Raw genomic sequence first — 26437 nt, 5'->3', positions numbered from 1 at the left:
CGTTTAAGACTATCTAAACGATCGGTTATATTTTATAGATGATAAGTTAAATATTACTTAATGATCAACTAGATCATATTAAACAATCATTTTGATAGTCTTAAACTATTGTTTAAATTTTCTAGACGATCGTCTAGATTTTCTAAACGATCGTTTACATATTCTTAAACAATCGATTACCTCCCTCGATAGAATAGCTCGTTTTATTTCTTCAGAATAGTAATAATACAAGGACTCATCATGATGAGAGGTACAATAATAAGGGACCTTGTGATGATAATAATGGTGATGGTAACAATAATAAGGGACCTCGTAATAATGATGATCCCCCTTAGACCGATGCAGAAGATCTCCCTCGTACCCACCAAGAAACCTACAATGTAGAAGATCCCCCTCAAACCGATGCAGAATAACATGTCAATGAACATGTCAGTGAACAGCTAGTCAATGAACAGCCAGTTGGGACGTTCAGTGAAGTCAATGAACTCCCCACTCAAGCGTTTAGTCTAAGGGGCCATTTCATCGCGCATTCAACCAAGATTGTGGGGACGTCAATTCAGAAGGATGTTACTGAAGTCAAGGTACGACTATTGCATGAATTAGTCTTCTTAATATTGTTTTGTCACTGATTTATAATTTAAATATAAGGAAAAAATGACAGAGAGTGCCGAAAAAGGAAAAAACTAACCAAGTTCACACCTGAGTTGGTGAAAAGGGGGAAGAAAGGAGATTCTTAGCCCTAATCTTCCCAGCCACAATCGGCCACAGTCAATCCCAACCCTTTGGTCCCTGTACCTGACTTCCCCATAAGGATTGTTAGTTCCTATGACTCATGCTTCACAGTCCCAAATATTCTGTGGAATGCATACAAAAGATGGAAAAGCCATCCTAAAACCAAAAATGAGGAGCGGACGATAGTATATACCTTCAGGACCAAGGTTTTCTTCAAAAGCAGAACACATGGGTGCTTGGAGACGTAAGTATTTCTGTTTATTCATTAACCAAGATTGATCATTCAAAAGTTTCTTAAGCTATCACATAGACAAGTTATATTTTTCTTTGTTGGACCAGATTATGAATCTTTTTTTTATGCATGTGCATTAGAAGTTGCACTCGAAACCTAACCTGTGCACGTATCGATTCACGGTGATTGACTTGAGCTTCACGGTATGGAAATTTCACATATTTGTTGAAAATACTCTTCACTCAACCATGTATTTACATCTTGTCTATCCCAGGATGCTTTGATGGAGCCAGAGGGTATTGCTTCTAATATCTGGTCAGGAGGTATTGAAATAGAGGGTGGCAAAGTGGCAGGCTGGTTGGATCATGAAGCACACATGAGGTTTTGGGCGGACTCTTACTTCTTTATTGACTACGTGTTTGGACAATAGGAAGAATACAAGCCAGCGTGGACAAATGTTGACTTTGTATTTGCACCAATCAACATCAAACAACATTAACTTATGCTGGCCATTGATCTAGAGAGGTGCACAATCTTTGTATTTGTCGTCATCTTTCAACAATTCATTGAGGCATTCTACTATATTTGTCGTCATCTTGTCATACCTACAATGGATTTGATAAACTCTTGCCTACCGTTGTAATCCAAACTCCTCAAGATAGGCCGTCACACAGGATATTAATGGAGCTTAGCCCAATACATCTGAAACTCAGATATTCTATAAGCTTTCGCCGCTAGGTAAAAGTGTGGGATTATGTCCTTATTCTTGAATTTGTCAACCAAATTGTTCCGAATATGGTATATACATAGAGCATGAAATGTATCAAGGAATATACTTACAATAGCCTTTGCAATTGAGATATGATGATCTGATATAATCATAAATTCGGAACATCTCCTATCGAAGCCTTCAAATGAGTCATGAAACAAGTCCATGATGCATTGTTCTCACCATCTACAATACTGAAGGCGATAAGATATATGTTATTATTGTCATCGATACACATTCCTATTAACAACACATCTTTGTATTTCTCGTGCAAATGGGTCTCATCAACAACGATTACTAGACGGATATAGTTCAAAAAATCCCTGATACACGAACCAAGTGCCATGAAGACATACGTAAAGTATTGTTCGTCCTCTACTTCAACCTCAAATTTCGTACCTGGATTTGCAAGCTTAAGTGCCTCGCCATATGCCTTAACAATAGCATGTGATCCTTCCCGCGACCCTCGTGCGAACACCAATTCGTACTCTCTAGCGCGATAAGCCCGCCCGTAACTTATGTTCACTCCATAATCTCTCGGGCAACCTCAATTATATCCCTCGGGCGGTATGTTCAACCAACTTGTTCGTATTTGGCTTGATTAAGTGTCCAATATCCTAACTTTTTGCTTGTCGATGATTACCCATTCTCATTTTAAGAGAACATGTATGTTCACTTGGATATTTTGTCACTTTGAAGGAATCACTTTCTTTCATTTTTTTTCGCACGGACCCTCCACTTACATTCCTCCACCGAACACCAGATAGTACCAAGCTCTTTGTTACTTTTTTACATGGTAGTCAAAGTTCTTTCGTATTGCAAGCATCGACAATTTAACTGATAATTCATATTTTGAAAAGAAAATTTGACCAACCTTTATATCCTCGTCATTCAGACAGTCATGAGGTATTGTGATGAGGTCATCATACGATGGACCGTATAATGGTTTGGATATATCTACAAATGGTTGGGTTAGAATGGTAGAATTCATTTGAACCGAAGGCATCACAACTGGTGGGACGGGAGCAGGTGGGGTTGGAACATGGATGTAAGATGTTGGAGAAGTTTGTGGTCCTGAAGATTGTCCATATCCATGTTCAATATTGAATTGTGAAGTACATCTGGGTTCATTGTTGTAATCAAACCAAGCTTCACTTCGGTCATCCCCCAAGTTACATAGTTCAATATGATCATCCAGTGAAGACATGGTGTGAATATTACGTATTGGAATGGTTGCAAACCCACAGTTTTGACTAGTTGAAATGGGTTGATCGGTTAGATTGCAATGCTGGTACATATTGTCTGTGTGTACTCCATGACTTTTGCAAGGTGTAATTAATACAAATAATGGCACTCGAGATGCATCATTGCCTTTTTAAAAAAAGTAAGGTTTTCATCGTCGATTATGTCGATTGGAAGAGCTGAGAACAATAAATTACAACAACATTTGATGTGTATATCAAACATATCCTGATCGATATTCAGTCGTTGGTGCATCATACTCACCGATTCACTGACGATTATATCATTTCTGACTTTCAAACCTTTCATATGACCTCCAACATAATTTCTTCCGGACTCATCCCAACTCCCATCAAATTGTACAAAGATGCAAAGTAGCGTTATTGATCTACAATGGGATAAGAAAATCTTAAGCAATGTCCCATAAAAGTTTAAGAAATCACACAGTAATTGATCGTATACTAATTTATAAATGATCGTGTAGTAATTTATAAACGATTTTTCATAAATTTATATATGATTTCGTATACAATACTAAGTATACGATCGTTTATAAACTACTACGTGATTGTTTATAAATTACTACACAATCGTTTATAAATTACTACAGGATCGTTTATAACTTAGTATACGATCAACTAGTAATTTATGACCAACCATTTATATTGTAATAAACAATTGTGTATATATTACTATATGATCGTTCATTTAATGCTAAACGACATTTATTATGAAAGCGGTTTGGGACAAGAATATTGTAGAATATCACTTACATCTCTCCATTTCTGAATCTAACAATGGAAGCGATCAACGAAGATGTTGGACTTAAACTCTGAGATAACACTCCGAGAGAACAATGGGAGAATTTTGTAAGAAGTTCAACAGAAATTGTTCATACCAATGTTCTTCAATGCTATTGGTAGAATATTAGTTAGGAATAAATGGTTTGGTAAAATGTTGATGTTGTATTGAATACACATTGAATGGTTGAAGGAAGAAGATGGAAGGCTTTGGTCCGAAGGCTTTTTAAAACTGGGAATAAATTTGAAATTTCGCTTGAACAAAAGGTCAGTGATAGAAAAGTTTTTAGGAAGAGATCATTGGTAGAAAAGTTTTTTGTCTCTGGGTTATTTTGTGAAAATTTTCCAATATTTTGACAATACTGTTATTTTTTTGTTTTTAAATTATAAATTTAATCTCATACTTTTAAGTTTTTTTGAACTTTCAATTAAACTCTTCAACTTTTGATTTTTTTTAACAATTAAGGTCCCGTTTGGCAATCACTTTGTTTTTTGTTTTTGTTTTTGAAAAATAAACCTATAAACAGTACTTTCACTTTCAAATTTTTTCTTTTGTTATCTACTTTTCACTAATGGTTTAAAAAATCAAGCTAAATTTTGAGAACTAAAAACAATAGCTTCAAAAAGTTGTTTTTGTTGTTGGAATTTGGTTAAGAATTCAACTATTGTCCTTAAGAAAGATACAAATCATTATAAGAAATGTGGATGAAATAGACTTAGTTTTCAAAAACTAAATGGTTATCAAACGAGGCCTAGGTTATTGGATTTTCAATTTTGTGCCTAATAAGTCTTTGATCTATTTCACATTGACCCAAGATTGGAAGTTTAAGGATCTAGACACTTTTATTTTTTTTTAAAAGTTCGTTAATTTTAAAAAATATTACCCAAAAAAAATATAAAACATAAAATTAAAAATTCATAAATGTATTTAACCTTTCTAAAGTTCATAGATTTGTTTCACTTTTTAAGTTTAAAGATTTATTAAACACGAAATTGAAATTATGAACTCCTAGGGTCCACAGGGGTGGTTAGGGCAAGAAGTGAAACTATGAACTCGAAGGAGTTTTGAAGTCAAAATTGATGTTTTCAGTAATGGGATCCACAAACTTCTTGGCCAAACAAAGAATGGAGTTGTAACGACCCAACCCCCTAGGACTTAAGTTAAGCCGTTACTAAACACATGCATGCATGAAACTTAAAATGACACTCTGTTATGGTGAAATAAATGCTAATTAAATAAGGTAAATTTAAAAGACTTTGCATTTAATTTCAAATATTAAAAACAATGGTAGGGTTCCCATAAATCATAAATAAAAATAAATAAATCTGGAAGCGATTCTTAATAGTAAGTTTTAAACATCAACACTGAAAGCTAAGAAGAACATGAAAAGAAGTTTAAATCTCATGAGCGGAAGCATAAAACTGGTCCCAGTGGCTCGATCACGAATTTCGCTTGTCATTCGCCAGTGCGTCCCTACTCTTACCTGAAATATAAACATGAGAAAAGGGTGAGTATAAAATACTCAGTAAGTAACCCCACTACTGGGGTCAGGCTAGACATCTATGTCCTTTAGATGCCTACCTCTAGTGGAACATATAAACTGCTCTAGTCCTCATGGGATACATACATACATGAAAAACTTATTTATATTTTACTGTAGTTAAGTATGTCCACTACCTCTAGTAAGTCCTGTAGGACCCACAACCTCTGGTGAATCCCGAAGGAAACACAATCTCTTACACACGCATGGTTATGCATACACGTCTTTCGTATACACATAACCCACTTAATGTGTACCTCTTTCATACACATGGTTATGTATACACCTCTTTCGTATACACATAACCCATTGAATGTGTACCTCTTTCGTACACATGGTTATGTATATGCCTCTTTCGTATACACATAACCCACTGAATGTGTACCTCTTTCGTACACATGGTTACATATACACCTCTTTCGTATATACATAACCCATTGAGTCTGTACCACTTTCGTACACCTCAGATCTTCTCTATAAATGTAAGGATGCGTACCTCTTTCGTACACATGGTTATGTATACACCTCTTTCGTATACACGTAACCCACTGAGCGTGCACCTTTTATGTACACTCAAGTACCCTCTAGGTATGTATTACTTTCATACACACTAACCCTAGTACATCTCTTTCATGTACTAGCGCCCTTGGACGTGCATCACTTTCATGCAGACACATAATCTGGAAAGGAAAAGATATTACATCTTAACTTCATATTACATATAACGTTCACATAATCATGAATTCTCTAAAATCTCCTGATCAAGGTCTTGATCATGTTAATTAACCTCAACATACGTAATTAATCTAGTATTAATGGATCCACTCTAATACATCACTTTCATGCACTAACTCATGTAAACAATCAAACATTTGAAATTTCATAATACATCATATAGCTTACACACTTTCATAATAAGTCACATAAATAAGCACATCAACAAATTGCTCCAACTTTTACCTAACTACATTCCCGTAGTAGTGCCGCTTAACTCATAATTTAGGGTCATGCTCAATCGTCCTTTTAATATATCTCAAAAAATTCTAAATCATGCTTATACATTAACATGCTTCAGACATATTATCACATGCTCATATATCTTTTCTAAAGAGTCCATTAAATCTCATAACAGTAACTAGTCTTACAATCCCCAACATAAATCATAAATTTATCGGCACAAAGGTGGTTCCAGTAGTAAGATTACTTACTTCAACTTGGTAAAAAACGCAAAACAAAATCTCCTTAGAACTTCTTTAGCACACTTGAATCAACCTAAAGTTGTGGCTTGGTCCAAGAAAAATTCTCATACTCGATTTAATTAGCCAATCTGATTATGAATTAAATCCAAAATCAATAACTTAATTTTCCCACTATTACTCTCAATCCAAAAGAATAACCATCCAATAACTTACAAAACTTACCGATCTTCACCAATTTTCTCCAAAACAAAATAGTATCTAGCTTGATGGTCAATGCCTCAAAAATTTCAAACATTGAATCTAAGTTTTAAACCAAAGAGAGATTACTAATTTAACCCAAAATCAAAGTGATGAACTTCATCTCCCAAATTATAAGGAAAAATAAGTCTTATCCAAGGTTTTTCTCAAAATTCCGACAAAGATCGGAGCAATGGCGGCCGACGGCGCATCGACTTGTGGCTGCATAGATAGGCAGCGTGTGTTGCTGTCGGACGACATAAATTGTTTAGGCTAGCGGCTGGTAGTGAGGGTCTTGCATGAGGAGGGTTTGCGAGAGTGGGAGGGAAGGGGAATTTCTAGTTTACAGATTTTATTCAACAGCGATTACGAACAAACCAGAGCTTAAAACAATGATCAAACCGTTCAAAATGAAACTCTATATGTCTCGAACAGGCTAACCAAATTTGAGCACAATCCAACGGTTCAAACTCTGAAAATCGACAATTTTGTGAAAGTTGTCGCTGAAAAACTCTCCCCAATTTTTGACCTCTTTTCACTCTCATTTAATTTCGAAAAAAATCTCAATTCTTTTATTTTTTCCAAATTTTGAAAACCAAAATTAAAGGCATAAGATCCATCAATTTGATACAAATTAAATCCTTCCAAATATATCAATTCAAAACCACATGAAATTAATTATCTCTTTTATTATTATTATTATTATTTTATGTTGGCCCTAAAATCCAAAATCAAAGGAAGCAAAATTCAATATTTTCAAGATAATCGGTTCGAATATCTAATCCATTAAATTCAATTTAACCAATAAAAGTTTTTCAATTATTTCAATTTAACCCCAATTTTCCAAATGAAGGGAAAATTTAAACTCAACAATTTTAGGTAATTAACTTAAATTTTCTTGAAATTCGGGATGTTACATGAGTTTACAACTTCACACTTCCCAACTCCTTGACCTAAACATTCTCTTAAATATTTTGAAAGTTTAGAGATTTATTAGACATAAATATGAAAGTTAAGAGATTGAACTCATAACTTTTTTTTTTCTTTATGATGAAGATTGATTTATTGAGCCTTTATTTATCAAGAAAAACATTTTATTGATGAAAAGGTTGCATAAATGATTTTAATAATCTCAATTGGGTAAAGTTATGAACGAGGCAAAAAGAGTATTAGAGATTCAGAATATTTAAAAGAAAGAAGAAAAGATAAAGCATTAGACAAGAAAACATGAAAGTTTTCATTGACAAAGACTTTAGCCCTTCTAAATTCCAATTGATCTGTGGGACATAACAAACATATAATATCTAATATATTTGATATAACTTCATAATCCATTACAATGGTGGGGTGGGTTCCATTCCATACCACATATTAAATTAATAAATTTTGCTACAAACGATGCCACAAAAACCATGGATCTAATCGTCCAAAGAAAAAAAAAAAAAAAAACTAGGTATTTAATTATGTCAAATTTTGATTTTTATCAAATATCCCAATAAAATGATCCACACATTCATCAATAAATCCAAAATGAGCATATACCTCAGTTATAAATTTTTATATTATCGACTTCGATCGTTAAAAATTCAATTTTCTATTAAACAAATATCAATATTTTTTAATTTTAGAGGTTATATCAATTTAAATCTCAAATTAATGATTATATCAATTTAAACCTCAAACTTTTATAAGTATATCAATTTAAGTCGTGAATTTTGATAAGTGTAACAATTTATATATTTCTTAAAATTTAATTTGAAAAATATCATGTAAAACATTTATTTTTTTCGGTTAAACTTATAAATAATTTTCAAATAAATCATAATTTAAGAGTCTAAATTTATATGCTTATTATGTAAGTTTAGAGGTTTTGATAAAATTACAAGTCTCACACGATGGTTATCCAAATAAAACATAATAGAGGATTTAAATTGATACACCTATGAAAATTAAGGATTTAAATTTATATAACCCAAAATTCAAGGTTTAAACTAATAGAATTATTATATTAGAGTCTAAATTGATATAACCCCGAAGTTCAAACTCCGAAGTTCAATGGTATAAATTGATGTTTGCTCTAATTTATTTTAAACTATATTATCTATTACATTTACCATTTTATTTTATTTTATTTTCTGCACTAAATTACCTAAAATACCCTTAAATTTTTTTAATTTGTTTCAAAGTTGCTCTATTCTTTCAAAATTTTCAATGTTATTCTAGACCTTTTTTATAAACATTTTAAAACTATTTTTGGTAAAAAAAAAATCCTTACACTTTAGATGGAAATTGAGATATGAAATTACGTCCGAAAAAAAATTGAACCTAAACAATACTACACATGTTCTAAATTCTAACTTTCCTCTTATTTTCATTCAACATTTTAACGGATTTTTTATTTTTGTTTTGAAATATTTATAAATAGTCAAGAATAATATTGAAACTTTTGAAAGTGGTTTTTTTAAAAAAAAAAAAAAAAATCTTTTTTAAAATAAAAGACAAAGGTTTGAAGTATTATTTATAATTGACTTTTGTTTTAAGAGGCTCCAAAAATATAAAAAGGGAAGTGAACAGTGAAAGGCGGCTATTGAGAATAATGGGAAAATTGGGACCTTAGTTTTGGAATTATTGGTTCCTTAATATCTGTTTGGTAAACAAACAATGGACCCACCAAATCCACTTCCATAGTATTTATCTTCTCACCCTTTGCTCTTTGATGCATTCTCCATTATTAGTAACTAATCCATTTTCCTTTCTTTTGATTAATATTCTTCAATTATTCATTCCTCTATGCCCTTATTTCATGTAACTACACATCTCCCTTAAAGAGTTCATCTTCAATCATTTCATTAACAATCAATAGTTTATATAGTTGATGATATGAAGGGAAGAGTAATTTTTTTGATCCCTAGAATTTAAAGTGTTACACAATTAGGGTTATCAATCCTGGTGTAATCGAAATGAGATTACATTGATGGACCAAACGGCCTTAATCATAAACGTAATTGGGTTCTCTTTTTTTTATCATGTTTATTTAGACATTTTGCAAACCTAATCTAATTACGATTGAGACTTTTTACTTTGGATTGTTACCGTTTAGAGTCAATCAGTAACCATATATGTAATAATAACAGTAACTGTGACAAATACATGATTATCATATTGTAACGGTAATGGTATTTATAACGGTAATTTTATACAAAAATTGAAAAACTTGTTCAAACGTATCTGAAAAAAGCTAGTAGGTCTCATGTATTTTCAAACGTAATCGGATTGATCACCTTCTGCTCCTCATTCAAATTACGCTTTTTTATTACAGACTTGGAAGTGGGCTCTATTTTATGAAGATTACGGAGCACAAATAAACAACAACAACAAACGTAATCAAATGGGATCAACTTTTCAGATTTTCATTCATTTATTATATTTTTCTTGGGATAAACATGACCTACTTATAATTTTAGTCCTTAGGTTTTAAATTGTTACAATTTTATTATTAATATTTGAGTTTTATTTCAATTTGATCCTTAAATTTCAAAATTTACACTTTAAACATGATTTTTCATTAAATACTCACTTTTAGTCATTGACGTTAATGTCTATTAATTGATTTAAAATAATTATGAAGTAAAATTTTAATTTTAATAGTGATGAAAAGTTGAAATTTAATTAATTATACATATGGATTAAATATATTTTGAAAACCGATTCTTCCTCCAAAGTCGAGTGTGGAGAGACAAAATCCACCAAACTAAAAACCTAGCGATGGTGTGAGCAACTAATTTACAAACTCTATAACATTTAGAAGAAAAAGAGTTGAGGTGTAGCCTAGCCTACATCTAAGTCCATACTCCCCATTTCTTTATATAAAAATAATAATTTTTTTTTTTATAAAAAAGTTTAATTGTCATGTGACAATTTTTTTATTGTGTGTGGTGTAGTAGGCGATGTTCTATGGATATGTTCTTTTATGAAAATTTTTTAATACTATAAATTTGCCTTCATAAATATTTGTGAATCCCAAATTAATGTTGGTGAATTTCACCCTATTTTTAAAAATATGTTGACCTAACACACAATAAATGGAGATAATAAGAAAAATTATCCATACTCATATAGTACAGGAAAATTTTTAGTTATTTGATATTAATGTTGACATTTCTATCGCAACATACTTATCAAGTCATCATTTCTCTTTCTATCATTCTTCTTCTATCTTATCAATCTTTAGTGCACTAAAATTGAATAAAGTAACACATAAAAAAAACGAGAAAGATGTTATGTAACAATATTTCATTGATATAAGAAATATTTAACATAAAGTTTGAAAATAGACAATTTTATATTATAGGATTATTTAGGACTCATTATCTTAACATAATGTCTGACGAGCCACCTTAATTATGCACCTTCATTATATCGATTCGAACTAACTCCAAATTTCACAAATATAGTTAAAAGGATAACTAACTTTAATTTTTTTAAAAAATAAATAATTGTAGTACTTATATCTAATAAATTGAAAGGCATTGTAGATGATTGTGCCAATATTAAAGTCTCAATTAATTAAATAACTAGTATAACTAAAATGTATTAAGTAAATATGTCTTACTACAATATCATAAACTTATTATTCACTCCACTTTATTAGTAACCCAACAAAAAGAAAATATATTTATATAAAAAAAACACAAACAAACAAACACCTAAAAACTTACTTGTTTGACATTGTGTGCATCACATACACTTTTCTCCCCCTTTTTTTTTTTATCTTTCTTAATTTTTAATACAATTAAATGAAAAAAAATTTATCAAATCGAATATATCTCAATTGTCATTTGAATCTTCTAGAAAGTAATCTATTCACAATTATATTAAAAAAATATTAAAAAGAACTAATTATTTCCTGTTTTAAATTTAAAACTTCATCACATTAGCTTGATGGGAATAAAAAATCACAATATTACACTCCCACATACTTGTCATTTATAATTAATTTCAGCCACATCACAATTTCACCTAATATTTAATATAATATATTTATATATTTATCATCATTAATATTAAATCCGTAACGTCGTTGAATATTAATAGACATTCCACGCTATTCGGAACCTTCTTCCCTTAGTAAATGACGTCAACCAAGAAATAGTCCAAGTCCAGCTCCAACTCCCCGAAATCTTCGTCGCCGCCGCACTGCCTCCTCGCCGCCGGCAAGCTCGCCGGCGCCATGGCCAATCCAAACTCATCAACCTCTCCACAATACAGCATCTCCTCAATCGGAGTTAATACGCTGTCGTAATGGAGCACTGAAGCCGGTGACCAAGCCGCCGTCGTTTTCCGCGATTCTAAGCCGTCTTCCTCCTTGCTACCGCCGTCGCCCGCCGTTGTAACTGCTCCGTCACCGGAGAAGTTCGTTGTGGCGTTTGGACCCTGGAGTTTCACAGCAGCTTGGTCATAAACCGCTGCTGCTTCTTCCGCCGTATCGAAGGTTCCGAGCCAAATCCGTTTCCGGCGAATCGGATCTCGGATTTCCGCCGCCCACCGACCCCACGGCCTCTGACGGACTCCTCTGAACTTTTTCCGGCGAGATGGTTTATTAGACCTTCGTGATCTAGGGTTCCGCTTCTTGCAAATCTCCGAAACAGGGGATTTTGCTGTAGACCCATCAAGAACAGAGTAACGTTTAATAGTGATTTCTCTTACTTGTCTCCTAATTGCCGTTCTTGATCCCAAAATCAGTTCATCTTCACTAGAAGAATCAGTGGCGTCAGCGTCGGTGACGATGATCCTAACAAGCTTTTGCTTCAGTTTAGTACAGTCCCGGGAAGTTGAATGCTTCCGGCGGCAGTCGATTCCGTGCTCCGACAAGGAAGCCATGTCTTCCACAGACATGTTAGATCTGAAAGAACAATCACTCTAACAAGCCTGAGGGAGCGTTTTGGTTAGGATCACAAATTACAATTGGGGATATAAAGAACAGAATTACAAAGCAAGAAGAAGCTTAATCAGTCTGTAAAATCAGCAAAACAACGAAGAAGAAGAAGGATCAAACGCAAGCAAATCATCAGAATTAGCTTCCACTAAGGACACCAAATTGAACAAGAAACAGAGGAAAGGATCAGCCACCAAGAATCTATTTTCAGTTCAGAAACCAGAGTGAAGAAGAAGAATAAGAAGGGGAGAAAAGGCAAAGACTTTTGAGAGAAAATAAAAATGGAAGACTTGGGAGTGGAAAACCCAAGTCTACAAGCAAGAAGATTGAAGGCAGATATATAGGAATATAGTGTAAAGAATCACAAAAATGTTCAAATTATATTATGTTATTTGGTGGGATTTCTTCCAAAGAGAATCGGCCACGTTGTTACAATTTCTAATACTATTTCGTTTGTTCACATTGGTTAGACAATGAGATGATTATGAATTTATAAGAAAGTACAAGTATCTCCAATAACATGAAGACACAAAATTATGTGGACATGGTTACGTCCAAATAGACAATATCATATCATTGTAGAGACTAAGGTTCGAGGTTATTGTCATGTCTAATGATCTTTCCAGTGTTTTTGACGTTGGTCTTTCTTCTCTTTGGGCTGAAATTTATTCCCTAATTTTTTAAAATCTTTTGGGCTTTTGTAGATGCTATTCCCGATCTTCATCTCTATTCTATCCTTTGTTTCCTTTGAACTAACTGCAAGAGTGTCACCTAGCTTGAAGAGCACCTTCCATGGGTGAACTCTACTCTTTAGCTTGATTCGTCTGATCTCAATCAATTAGGGATGGTGAAAGACTCCAAAATTTGTCAACAATGTCAAGTGTTAAATGAAACAAATATGTACAATACTAGAACTATTCTCATAGACCCAGAGGACAAGTTATGAGAAATTTACAATCAAAGAGACCAAGACTTGATATTTTGTTTGGCTCTCTCCCATTTCCCACTAGGATCTGTAGTATCACAGGTGTGTGGATTTGAAGGTGGACTCCTATTGACTAGCATCAATCTACTACTAAAAGTCAAAGTTTATGTGCTCCAAAATAAATCTAGATGCTTCTGTGCAGTGAAATGATATTTATAATCTAAAGTTAATAATGAATTAAAGGAAGAATGATGGATGATAAAGAGAGCCATTTTGATATGTAATACTGGTGACTCAAACAAGCTCTTTGTCACATATTCGATATTTGACATATCAGAAATAAGGGGACACGTTGATATTTCATGATCCATCTCTTCGTAAGATGCTTCCCCACCAAACCTAGACCCTCATGAAGTACAGATTTTTATAGATCAAAACTTAAAATAATGTGAGCTCGATTACGATGTTTGAAGTTAAGAATCTCCAAAAAAAAATATGACTAGAAGTTATTATTAGAATGGTCCTCATTTCCAGTATAGGACAATCAAACAGCTTTCCAACTCACAACAAAAATGAAAACCAATCATTGGACAATATAGAGTAATATACGTTACAGATCTTCCATTATATAATTTCTTCAAATCAATATTCACAATGAAAGTCAGGTTCCTTGCAAAAAATTTAAGTCTTACGAATACAGAGACATTCAATTCTTTCACTTCATGAAAAACAAGGTTCAAGGGAACTTCTATCTTCGGAGGCTGAGTTGAGTGAGGCTGTAATTCACTATCCCATAGCATACTTTTGAGTCCAGCTGCGTGCAGTAGCTTCATACTTGGCTCTATCAGTCTTGTACATGTGAGCAATTTCGGGGACGAGAGGATCGTCGGGGTTGGGATCAGTTAAGAGAGAGCATATGGACAACAGCACCTGAAATATATTTAGTTCGTATTAAAGTTCAACTATAAGATTCTAACTTTGAATGGATTGTATAGAAATAAATAGCTACTTTGCAGAAGGCATGGCAATAGATGAGATGGGACCTTTGTGGGGGAAAAAGTTACCACTGTTGTAAGTTCAAAGGTTAGAAAGTGGAACTAAATAAGATTCCAGAGGCATACGACAAACATTCAAGTCAACATACAGTAGCCTGAAACACCAGCTCAACGTAGAAAAGATGTATTGGAGAACCATAAATGTAACAAAGCAAGATCCATATAATTATCCCGATTAAATTTAAAAGGGTCCAAGGATTGCTTTCCTAGGTTCCCAATCACGTGATTCATTTCAAAGAGATGAAATTTTACTGCTTCACAACAGTTAACGTAATTTAATAAAGAGGATGGGGAGAAAGTCGTAATCAAGATATACTATGATATCTTTCTAAAGCTAATTTTCCACGAAAGCTAATTTTCCATGAAAAAGTTTAACTACCAGTTGAAATCCTTGCTGATTAATCATTTAAACACAAGGAGTTCGGAGTCGGACATTCTGACAACAGAGGTGGATAGCTACCAATTATCAAGTAAAGAACTGAAATTATGCAACAATCTAAAAGGTGTAATATTTCGGCATTAAGTGATCCAGACTCCACCCTATCCTCCCCTAAAACACATTGATCATGGAAGACTTACAAACACAGCCATCAAAGAGAGAATCAATACTTCAGAAAAGTCAAAGATCTCAATAAATTTGGAAACAAGAACATCTTATTTCTATGCAGTGCAAAAAAGACTATACACAGAATTGCAATTTGAAGGTTCTTCAATCAGACTTTACAATTCCAAGAAGAGGAAAATATACAAGCAATTTATTAGTTTTGAAATATATGACTTAAGTTTGAACAGATACCAAATTATGGCAGCAAAATGAACAGATGGTTTACAGAAAACAGAGAACATGTGCAAACACCACTAATCCAAGTTAAAAACTAGTTCAATTGGTTAGTTTCGTGAGACTGTAAAGTCAAACTAACCTTAGAAATAGTTAGCGCAGGGCTCCACTGTTCTTTAAGAATGTCCAGACATATGCTTCCGTTGCTATTGATGTTTGGGTGGAACACCTTAGTCCTAAAAGCAACCTGCGAGGTATAAAAGTTCAGTTTTGGAGAATCATAGACCGTTGTACAATGACAGTGTAGCAATCAAGATCAAGAGCATCAAACTTCTCAACAAAACAATCTCGATATGTTGAATAGTAGGAATAGCCCACTGTCATACCAATACTTTCCTAATTCGAGTAAGTTGGAAGTAGATTCATGGGTCATTTCAAAAGATAACGGTAAAAGAAACAAAACGCAACCATTCAAACCAGAAAGGATTTCACCTTTGGGGGCTTGAAAGGATAGTCCGGAGGGAAATGAATAGAAACTAAGAATACACCTCCTGAATATGGAGAATCAGCAGGGCCCATGATAGTTGCTTGCCAATGAAACATGTCTTCAGCCACAGGACCTGAGGAAAACAGTATAAAGACAATAACCTATAAGACCGAGGCATTTTTTGCAGTCCATAAGATTAAACGGAAGAATACTTGAAAATAAATAAACAACCCACAGGTTACAATCATTTAATGTTCTTGAGGGGGAAACAAATAATTAATTAAGAGTTTAAAAGGGGGCAGACCATACTTGACAACTTCAAAATAGATAAGAACCAAAAGTAGGTTGTCTCATTAACAACAAACATTCCAGTGATTCCATTATGTTCAGAGCAAAAACAAGAAGATGCCAAATGAGCTGAGAGTTCAGGAATAAGATGAAAGGAAAGGTGGGGAAAGGGTTACATACCAGCGCTGCAAGACGTAGGAGGATCTTTCTGTAAATCCTTGAGCTCTTTAAGAATACGTTTTGAAGCCATTAATTCGTCGAGTACAAACGTGAAATCTGAAACCCCAAACACAAAATAGGCCAGAATTTTTCAATCAGAACAAAAGATTTCAGCTGGAGCAAGCACGAAAACAGCTAATAAACATTCAAAAGTTGCGGACCATTGAGATGAACTGCAGAAAGATAAAAGCGAAAGAGAATTACCTTGAGAGATGGATCGACGAAGGGTTTCACAATCTTGGATGAAGAAGGAGAGAAGCTGTGGTGAAAACAGAGAATCTTCGCAAAGGATTAAATAAGGAGAGAGATATTAGACGCTTCTAGAATTTTTTCCATTCTCGAATTTCTAAGTTCTAACTATTCATTTTTTTTTTTAATTTTTTAGTAATATGTGAAAGATTCGAATCTCGCTTTTTGTTGAACATCTAACTGGCTTGAATTATATAAATAAATAAAATGTAGCACTAACTACACTTCATTTGAAAATACAGTAAAACACGAAAATTTTCAAGATCATAGTGTGAATTTATTTTGCCATAAATTTTGTTTCTTAATTTGAAAATTCTATGGGAAGAATCTTCTATTTTATTTGATTCACAAGCTTATATTATAATTTCATTCTAAACATGAAATATAAGAACATCTTTTTTTTTTTTTTAACAATTCTTCCTATTTTTAGGTTTGGAATCATCATTATCTTTCTTTTACTTTCGTTTTAAATATTAGTTGATAATTCTTTGTTTTTTACAATGAAATCAGTCAAAAAAAAAAAAAATCAAAGCACCACTTTGTAAATTTTAGAAATTTTAATGTCTCTCTGAATCTCTAAAGCATGTGTTCCAATGTTTGAAGGTTATACATTGAAACTTTTCTTCTTGAATTTTTAAATATCAATAAAGTAACTTAACAATCGAAAGATGAAGTGCTTTTGAATATGTTTTGTGATTAATGTGGGGTAGGTTAGAGGCTTTGGTTCTATTTTGGGATTATCATGGGCTAGTGAAAGTGATTCCTTAAAGGCTAGAAGCGATTCATGTGAAAAGGGATTTTGCTTTTGGAGACTGATGAACCAGTTGTTGGGTTCCAAATTTGAAAACTTATTGACATGTTATAGCTGGTTACAACCCATTAGTTTGTTGACAATTTTAGACGATTTTAATTAAAGGTATTTAGGAATCTTTCTTGATAAGGTACTAATATCTCATTTGCATGGGGGAGATAATTTGGACTTTTAAATAGTCGGTAACTATTTAATTTTTAATTCTTTTTGACATTTTCACAAAAGGAAAGTTGTTTTTATTATTTTTCTGAATGAAAAGTTAAGATATGTTATCCATCTTGCCAGCCCTAGAAATACTCAGTGATATATAACAGTTGACCAATAAAAATTTGTCATGTGATAATTTTTTTTTAAAAAAATAGATTTATTTATTTATTTATTGTTGTGTATAAAAGAAATGGATGATGGAATTAAGTACAGCCTAGGTAGGCTACACCTAATCATTGCCCTATAGAAATTACTTGTGGACGAGAAAGGGCTTTTTTGGACATATTATTGTTTTTTTATGAGATAGTGCATATTAATTACTGCTAAGTTAAGTTCATTTTAACTATTTCTATTGCACTGGGTGGATTAATAGATTGTAAGAAAATATATGTGGGAGATTTGAACCTCTCCTTATAGGTCGAGGTTGCATTGATCTCTAACTCATTTAGATTATAGAAATTACTTGTTCAAATGTGAGGTCCATGTGTGCAAAAAAAAACTCTTATGTACATATTATTATAGTTTCGGTAAGAAGAAAGTGGATATTTATTATTGTTGACCTAAGCTCATTTTGATTATTTTTATTACATTTAGTAGATTAATAAATTGTAAAAAAAATGATTTATTATTTGGTTGCATGAAAGATAATTTTGAGGTTTGCATCTATTAGGTTGATAAACTTTTAAATTTATAAATTTAGTTCCTAAATTTATGAAATTTTTAAAAATTCAAATAATCTGTTAAACATTTCATTGAATATAAAATTTAAATATACATTTAATAGATCAATCAATTTTCAGAGCCTATTTGACGCTTTGAAAAGTTCTCAGACCTTATTGACACAAAAATCAAAGTTGAAGATAAACTTATAATTTAACTGATATTGAATAGGAAAAACTGCTAAGAGGCACATGGAAAGTCAATTAATAAGCTACCATATTGCCAATACAGCGAATGATCTATCAACAATTAAATTAATTTTTTGAATATATAAGTTAGCTTTCACATCTTGAGAAATTACATAATTACTTATATCTAGCATCTACATTAAATTGATATTTAAATTAGTAACTTAAACCTAGCTCAACAATCAAAACATAGTTATGGATATCTATTATCTGAAAACAAAAATGTAGGCCTTTGAGGATGTCTATTTATCTAGTACCTCTCATTTATTTAGATTAAGATGTATATTTTCAAATATTGATTTTTCTCATGGGAGAAATATAGGGCACATGCTTTCAAAATATCTAGAGATATCAAGAATAAGAAGCTAGAATTGAATGGTTAGAGATAGAGCCATGCAAAATGGATATGGGATCCACTTTGTAGTTGGTACTAAGTTGTCGAGAATTTTGAACCAAGCATTGAAAAAACTAATGAATTCAAATCAAAGGGCAGTTTTCATTGGTTCACATTCAATCATTCCTGAAGAAACTTAAGAACTCTACAAGTACAAACTCATACAAGCCAAAGGTCTAGGGATAATGTTGGAAAGTATTATTGTGCATCTAGGTAAAAGAAAATGACTAAACTTACCTCCTAATTTGCACAATTCTTCCTCCTCAAATAATGAAAATAAACACAATCTAAATTAAAGAATTCATGGGGTCTGCACATTTGAGTCCTTCGATTTGTTCTCTTCAGAAGATGGCCGGTTCTCCGAGTCAGATTGCCGGATTTCCTCAATCATTCTAACTACTTCGTCCATGTTTGGTCTCATGTCGGGCAACTTTGCTACACAAGTCATTGCTATTTGTAACATCTGCACCATCTCTTCTTCAATATTCTGGTATCTCATTAGCTCAACATCGAAAACCTCAGCTGTCCATTCCTCCCTCACAACCGACTGGACCCACCGAGGAAGATCGACCATTTCGTCACGACCAGGTGATTGGAGGGGAGCTTTTCCAGTTAACATTTCCAGAAGAAGAACACCAAAACTGTAAACATCTGACTTGTGCGTGTGTTTGCGAGCTTCGATCACTTCAGGTGCACGATAACCTGCAGTTCGAGAAGTTGGGACATTCATAAGAGGGGTAAGGCCAAAGTCAGAGACACAAGCATTGACATCTTGAATTAGGAGGACATTTGAGGCCTTGATATTTCCATGGGTGAATTTTGGACCACCCACTGTATGAATATGAGCAATTCCCTTTGCTGTTGCAAGAGCAATTTTCACTCTTGAGTCCCAGTCAAGTGGAGTTCTTTCCCCTCCTCTGTTTCCTGTAATGAAATTATAGCCAACATGAGATATATGAAGCTGGTTCATGTCATTTCCATGAGTTGGTAGGTAACTAGCATATTTAGATCTTTGAAGTCTTCTACAATTATAGATATGCTGTAAATACTTCAAAAGATCGATCAGCCAAAGTTAACTACAAGGATTAGAAAACAAATTTGTACTCAGTTTGATGTCGAAATTATCAACAAAATGAACTTTTTGTTACGTCTTTAGTTGTTTTCAAACCAAAAACAAATCATTTAATGATTGTCCAAAAATTGAAGGGTAACAATGAATAGAAACATGTGTCCATAACACCCTACTTTTCTTGAACTGGAGTTTGTAAACAAAGGCAACTATAATAGCAAGTTTGGTGATGAAAACATAATCACATCCTGGAAGATGTGTGCTGAAGTACAAAATTCTTGCTTTTGTATGGAGGTCGTACAGCATTGTCGAAAATTGACAATCCACAGGCGAATAGTTACTTGAATGCCGCTTATTCTACCACAAAACATAAATTCCAGAAAACCTTTAAATGACAGGAATGCAAAAGAATGGACTATTTTGTAGCTATCAGTGTTGGGAGTTATAGGCAGAATCAGCAGAGGGATTCTAGAATTCAGTGAAGAATAGAGGCTGCTATTCCAGAAAATCTCTCACTTCAAATATCACTCTTCAGAGTTACTAGGAAGGCTATTTAGGAAGCCAACTATCCTAAGAATAAAGAGTTTCTGGTCTGTCCTTATTTCTCTGTGGCTTAAACAGATATGATGATAATATTCAGAAAAGAAACCCAAATTGGGTTCTTTGGCCATGCAAGAAAGACGGAAGTCCTGAACCATATGCTTTTGCATTCTCCATCTTTTAGCAACTTTATGCACAAAACTTCCGTGGGGATTAGTGGGGTGGGCCAGAGTCTATACAAGGCCCCAACACCGGATTAACCATAGTTGTTGGATGATCAAATGCCTTTCTTAGGAACAATGAGAGATTTCCTTATCAATTATCATTATGTTGACTACTCATCCCTGCAAATAGAAGGTCCAAATTCTCTGGGTTAACAGTACTTTGGCAACTCTTTGGGAGCTCCAGATGGAAAGAACAGACGGATATTTAGAAGAGAGGAGATAGTTATTGAGATCTCTTGCTACAATCATTTTGTTTAACGCATCAAGGAGTCTTTAATCAAAAAGCCTCCCGTAGTTATTCTTGTTTCTTAAATATGATCAGTTGGAGAGCTTATTCATAATCACTGCTTTGAACTTAATTTTTTGGTTAACAGAAGTTATGGCTTCTCATCACTCTGAACGTATTTTTTGGTTCATGTTAGTTTTGTTTCCTATCAAAATGAAGACAAAAAGGAGCAAATCCTCATTTTAGCTAGACGCAGGTTTGCTAGTAAATCAAAAGGTATATGAGAACGGCCTTGGATTGTGATCAAAGGCATTATTCCTCCGTGTTGTTTCTGCAATGGTGCACTCTTTACAAGAGGCATGAGTGGGATCTTGATCATTTATTGTGGGATTGCCAATTTGCTTAGTTTCTTTGTGGTCACTCGAGAACCTAGTTTGGTGTGTGTGGAGCTTGGGATAGGGATGGTAGTGAGTTGTTGGAGGAGGTGCTTCCAAATCCCCTTTCACGGAAAATGGCAAAGTCCCTAGGGCAAGCTAGCTAGTTTGTTGCTTTTTGGGGTATTAGGTTTGGAAGGAACCATAGAATTTTTAGAGACTGAGAGATTCAGTGAGGACGTTTGGAAGGTGGCTAGGTTTAATGTCTCCCTTGGGCTTCAAGCACTAAGCTTCTTATAATTATGGCCTTGGTTTTGTTCTTTTGAATTGGAATCTTTTTCTGCAATTAGTCCAATGCTCCTTTTGTTCCCTTTTTTTTTTTAATTTTTGAATGCCCTTATATTCTTCCATTTTTCTCAATGAAAGCTTGGTTTCTTACCCCTCCAAAGATAATATATGACCTTAAAGTAGAAGATAGAAGATTTCTAGTCATCAATCTAGTAACCTAAATTACATCCTCACTTTCGATACTATTACATTTCTCTTGGTCCACAAATTTGTTGTTGATAGTTTGTCTAAAAGGATGTTACATGAGTTATACTGCCACACAACAGCCTTTCTAAAGTTAGTATTAAACTACAAACAAAATGATTTTATACAAAATTAAGGTAGAGAAAGAGGTTACTGTACTTAAGAATTATGGAGTAGATAAGTAACTGAAGGGAAATAAAGAAAGTATACCATGCAAGAGTGACGACAAGCTGCCTCCTGGGACATAATCATAAACGAGGAGTTTTTCATCCTTTGAGTAATAATATGCTCGGAGTGGCATGACATTCGGGTGCTGCCCAACCCTTCCCACTATGTCCATTTGTTGTTCAAATTCCCTCTTCCCCACCACCACTTCCTTCAATCTTTTAACAACAACAGTGGTAGGTTCCTCCAGAACAGCTTTATAAGCTGTTCCATAGCTGCCCTTTCCAAGCACTTCAGCTGAAGCCCTTAATAGGTCTTCAAGATCAAAATTAAATGAACAACCTTCAAAAAACACAAGCTTGTTTTTCTCAGGCTCCTGCACTCCACTGCCAAACTCCTCTTTTGGTTTTTCACTTCTCCCACCACCAGAAACCTTCCCTTTTCTTGCGCCAGCACCTTCACTGTTCTTTTTCTTTAAACAGCACAGAACCACAAAAAGAACTACAAGGAATAGAAGGAAAAATCCACCAACTGCAATAGCAATGATGACTCCCATCTTCAGTTTTTTGGAGCTCTGCTTCTGAGAAATGGCAGGTGAAGGTGGAGCATGAGGAGCTGGAGATAAGACTAGGGAGCAAGCTTTTAGAGGTGATCCACATAATAAAGGATTTCCAATGAAGGATGAATTTGGGAATGTATTAAAAAAAGTTGGAATAGAACCATTAAGATGGTTATAACTTAGATTGAAATGCTTGAGCTTAGGGAGGTTGACATCTGGTATAGAACCAGAAAGATTGTTGTTCTGGAGGTTCAATCCAGTTAGTTGTGTCAAATTTTGTACGGTCTTTGGAATCTTTCCTTCTAATAAATTGAATGACAGATCCAATACATTAAGAGTAGGTGAAAGGGAGGAAGGAACATCACCAGAGAAGTTATTGTGTTGGAGGTAAAGATATTGGAGAGAAGGAAGTGAGGTAATATCAGACGGTATTTTTCCACTAAGGAGGTTGGAACGGAGACTGAGAATCTTGAGGCCATCGAGTTTCCCTAGAGTGTTAGAAGGAATTGAACCCACGAGTCCAATGCCAGGTAATCGGAGGGTAAGCACATGAGTTCTATCTGCACTGCAAGTAATGCCAACCCAAGATGTGCATACCGATGTAGTATCGTTCCAGTTGAGGCTCCGACGATGTGGAACAGAAGAAGCAAAGTCAAGAAGAGCTAGCTTGTCTGATTCCAGGTCAGCAATTGCAAGGTGAAGTAGATTAATAATAACAAGAAGCACTGATGCTAAACAGAACTTCATTTGGAATTAATTAACACGGGATACTTGAAGAAACCAACTGCAAAACTTACAACTATCTGTTCTGGCCCTGCTGTTTACCTGCCACAAAATTGGAAAGTACAGGTGATGCAGATTTTCAAAGGTAAGGTTTACAAGAGCTAACCAGGAAGAAATAAATAACAGTTACAATGGTAATATCCGAAAGTTTGTTTTTGAAGATGATCCAAATGTTGCCAACTATAGAAACATTCGATAAGAAAATAACAAAGAGCACGTTTCTTAGAAAAGAATTATGCAACATTATGTGCAACTAAAATGGAAATGCAAGGAACAAAAGTCAGAGTTTTGGAGTCTCTGACAATCTTATCTGCTAAAACGAAGGAGGCCTAAGTCATTAATCCTGAGGAATCTCAACTACTGAACAACTACGAGGATGAGTTGGTATGACTTTTGGTACGGTAGAAAGTGATTTAAGTTCATTAAAAACAAATTTCGAGATTCATGTAGTACCTGGTCAGAGTAATATAATTTTTTTAAAAGTACTTCACTCAAAAGTACTGCTCTTAAGAGACATCCCAAATTCACTTTAAATAATATCCTACACTAATAATTTTCTCAAGGTGAAAATTCAACATGCCGACTCTAGAAAAAAATTACCCCACTACAAAGTTTACTAGAAATGCATGCAAGGTATGAGAGCCAAGAGAATAGTGACTGTAAATTATGGCCAAAAACTTGGTTACAAACCCATATCGTCAACCAAGAGGTCAGAGAGCACATGTTGATTCAAAGAAGAGAACCCAATTTTCAGAAGAATTTTCTAGTTTCAGAACGAGGACATTTTTCAGTAATTATCATGACATTACAGCGTACGAAATTGACAATCAGAAAAATATAATTTCTGACAAAATGACAGGGAATTTGTGGTTTGTAAACCCAAAAACGGTGTTCAATCTTTTTTCAGCTTAGCTCTAAAAATTTAAGAAGAAGAAGAAGAAGAAGAAAGAGAAGCTGATGACTATGAAGTTCCTTCTCCAAAAACAAATCTCGTGAATGTAAACCTGAAAATTATCTCCAAATGAGTGTAATGCGAGCTCACAAATATACAATTCCAACTATACATTAAACCCAAATAAAAAAATTTATATAATTCCAACAAGAACGCAGATCTATCATTCAAGTAGCATCCATCCAGATGTACACTACAAACCAGAACTCAGTGAAAAGAAAAAGGAAATGGGGTTAAAACATAGCGAAAAACAACTGAAGAGAAAGAACCTGAAAATAAAGAGAGTGACACACTGACACCCAATCATCCGACGCCGTCACCGGAAGAAGCAGCCACCGGTGAAAAGAGCTAAAAAGAAGCTCAAGAGAAGGTCGCCATGGCAGCCGGAGCTGCAGCAGAGAACATTTACAGTAAAATGTGGCAATGAAGCTTCACATCCCGCTGTAATGAAGGGATCTGAGAAACGACAACGTTTTTAGCTAAAAGGGTAGTGGAAAACGAAGCTTAAAGCTGAAATGAGAGTGAAAGAAAGAGACCCAATTCGATTTTTGATGCAGAAATTGGAAATGCAAAGGCAAAAGCAAGAGATTAATGGAAATGGGTTTTGAAAAAGAAAGAGAGAATGAAGATTAGAAAGCAAAAGCACTCACAATCACCGCTCCTTGTGCTCGTTTTCTACTTTTTGTTGGGAGGAGAGAAGAATTGCGGTCGTTTTCAAGAGTAAAGTGAGGAAAAAGGAAGAAACCCACTGTGACTCTATGGAGGAGACTGTGAATTCAAGTAAAGAAACTGAGGTTCCATTAATTGCATTTCAAGGTTTGGCCGTTTAGAGTCCGTTGTTGTTGTTTATTGTTGTTCGTTCTTCAATGAAGCCACCCATCTTCTCATGCTTTCGTATGCAGGTACTGTAAAATTACAGTTTTACCATAGATAAATGAAAGGTCCAATTACTGATTTCATCCCCACTTTATTTTTTCCATTTTCGTCCTTATACTTGAGGACGAAATGTGCATTTTAGTTAGAGTATTTTCAACTTTAATTTATTTTACTAAAATAAACGAAATTCAATTGATAGATGTTTAGTTTTCCCATCATAGATATCGTAAAAAAAAAAAATAGTAGCATTTTTAAAATTAATAATTAATTGTATAACAACATTTTTAAAAACTGCAAATATAGTAAAATATCAATGATAGACTTTATCACTAATAAAATACCACTAGTGATAGACTTAGCTAGATTCATTTGGTTCATGTACTTTCAACTTTGTTTTTAATTGGTCCTTGAAATTGAAATAAAAACAAAAATAAAATATTAAAATGGCCACTTTTTAGAAAGACGTTAGAGAGATCAAAATGAACATTATGAAAGTATATAGACCAAAATAATACTTATCTGAATGAAATATATTACCGCTTTTTTCTTCAAGTATGTGGGATGGAGAGATTAAACCTCAAACCTTGAGATTGATAATCAAAATTCATAAAGGTTATTAGATGTTTTCAATGTTTGATATAGATAATTTGTTATCCATGATTTTTTTTTAGTACTATAACGATTTATTAATTAGAAGTGTGTATTGTACAGTACAGTATAGGGTTTAAATACAAGGAATACAATCTAAATATAGGACCTAAAATCTCTCTCTAATAAACCTAATTTACCATAATATAAGTTCACACTCTCTCTCAAACTCAAGGTGGCAAAATATAAACCAACTTGATTTTGTTAAGCAACTGGTAGAAGTGTCTGGATGACAAAGTTTTGGTAAAAGTATCAGTTAATTGCTCGGTGATGGAAATAAATCGTAAAAGAAGAGTTTTACTTAGGAGATGATGATAGACAAAAGGGCAGTCATTCTCAATATGTTTTGTCTGTTCATGAAAGATATCATTGTGAGTAATTTGGATGGCACTTCAATTGTCACAGTGAACGATGTCGCAAACTGCTGAGAGACTCCCATATTAGCAAAAAGCCAACAGAGCTATAATAATTCTGACGCTACT

General features: G+C 33.8%; 3 protein-coding genes and 1 long non-coding RNA gene across 4 annotated transcripts; 1 reads left to right on the top strand and 3 right to left on the bottom strand.

Moving 5' to 3' along the window:
* The first annotated feature begins 82 nt into the window (after positions 1-82).
* Positions 83-1749, top strand: LOC150033147 (uncharacterized). Its single transcript, XR_016524133.1, has 3 exons — positions 83-976; positions 1072-1167; positions 1239-1749. It is a non-coding gene; the product is annotated as an uncharacterized LOC150033147 (long non-coding RNA).
* Positions 1750-11654: 9905 nt separating this feature from the next.
* LOC120088173 (ethylene-responsive transcription factor ERF070-like) lies at positions 11655-13459 on the bottom strand. The gene has a single exon (XM_039045282.2). It carries the CDS (start codon positions 12645-12647, stop codon positions 11877-11879), a length of 771 nt encoding a protein of 256 aa, XP_038901210.1. The 5' UTR covers positions 12648-13459; the 3' UTR covers positions 11655-11876.
* A 749-nt stretch (positions 13460-14208) lies between these two features.
* On the bottom strand, positions 14209-16948 carry LOC120088174 (ubiquitin-conjugating enzyme E2 28). Its single transcript, XM_039045283.2, has 5 exons — positions 16644-16948; positions 16401-16496; positions 15938-16065; positions 15588-15692; positions 14209-14542 (listed from the first exon to the last, which is right to left on the bottom strand). Exons 2-5 carry the CDS (start codon positions 16468-16470, stop codon positions 14399-14401), a joined length of 447 nt encoding a protein of 148 aa, XP_038901211.1. The 5' UTR covers positions 16471-16496; positions 16644-16948; the 3' UTR covers positions 14209-14398.
* A 2125-nt stretch (positions 16949-19073) lies between these two features.
* LOC120088433 (Leucine-rich repeat protein kinase family protein) lies at positions 19074-24821 on the bottom strand. Its single transcript, XM_039045723.2, has 3 exons — positions 24701-24821; positions 22183-23521; positions 19074-19932 (listed from the first exon to the last, which is right to left on the bottom strand). Exons 2-3 carry the CDS (start codon positions 23441-23443, stop codon positions 19310-19312), a joined length of 1884 nt encoding a protein of 627 aa, XP_038901651.1. The 5' UTR covers positions 23444-23521; positions 24701-24821; the 3' UTR covers positions 19074-19309.
* Between the last annotated feature and the right edge of the window lie 1616 nt (positions 24822-26437).

This window comes from Benincasa hispida, chromosome 10 (genome assembly GCF_027475165.1).
Source record: "Benincasa hispida cultivar pf3 chromosome 10, pf3_genome.v1.1, whole genome shotgun sequence".
NCBI lineage: Eukaryota > Viridiplantae > Streptophyta > Magnoliopsida > Cucurbitales > Cucurbitaceae > Benincasa > Benincasa hispida.
Note: the sequence above shows the minus strand (reverse complement) of the source record. Positions and strands in the feature narration are given on the sequence as shown.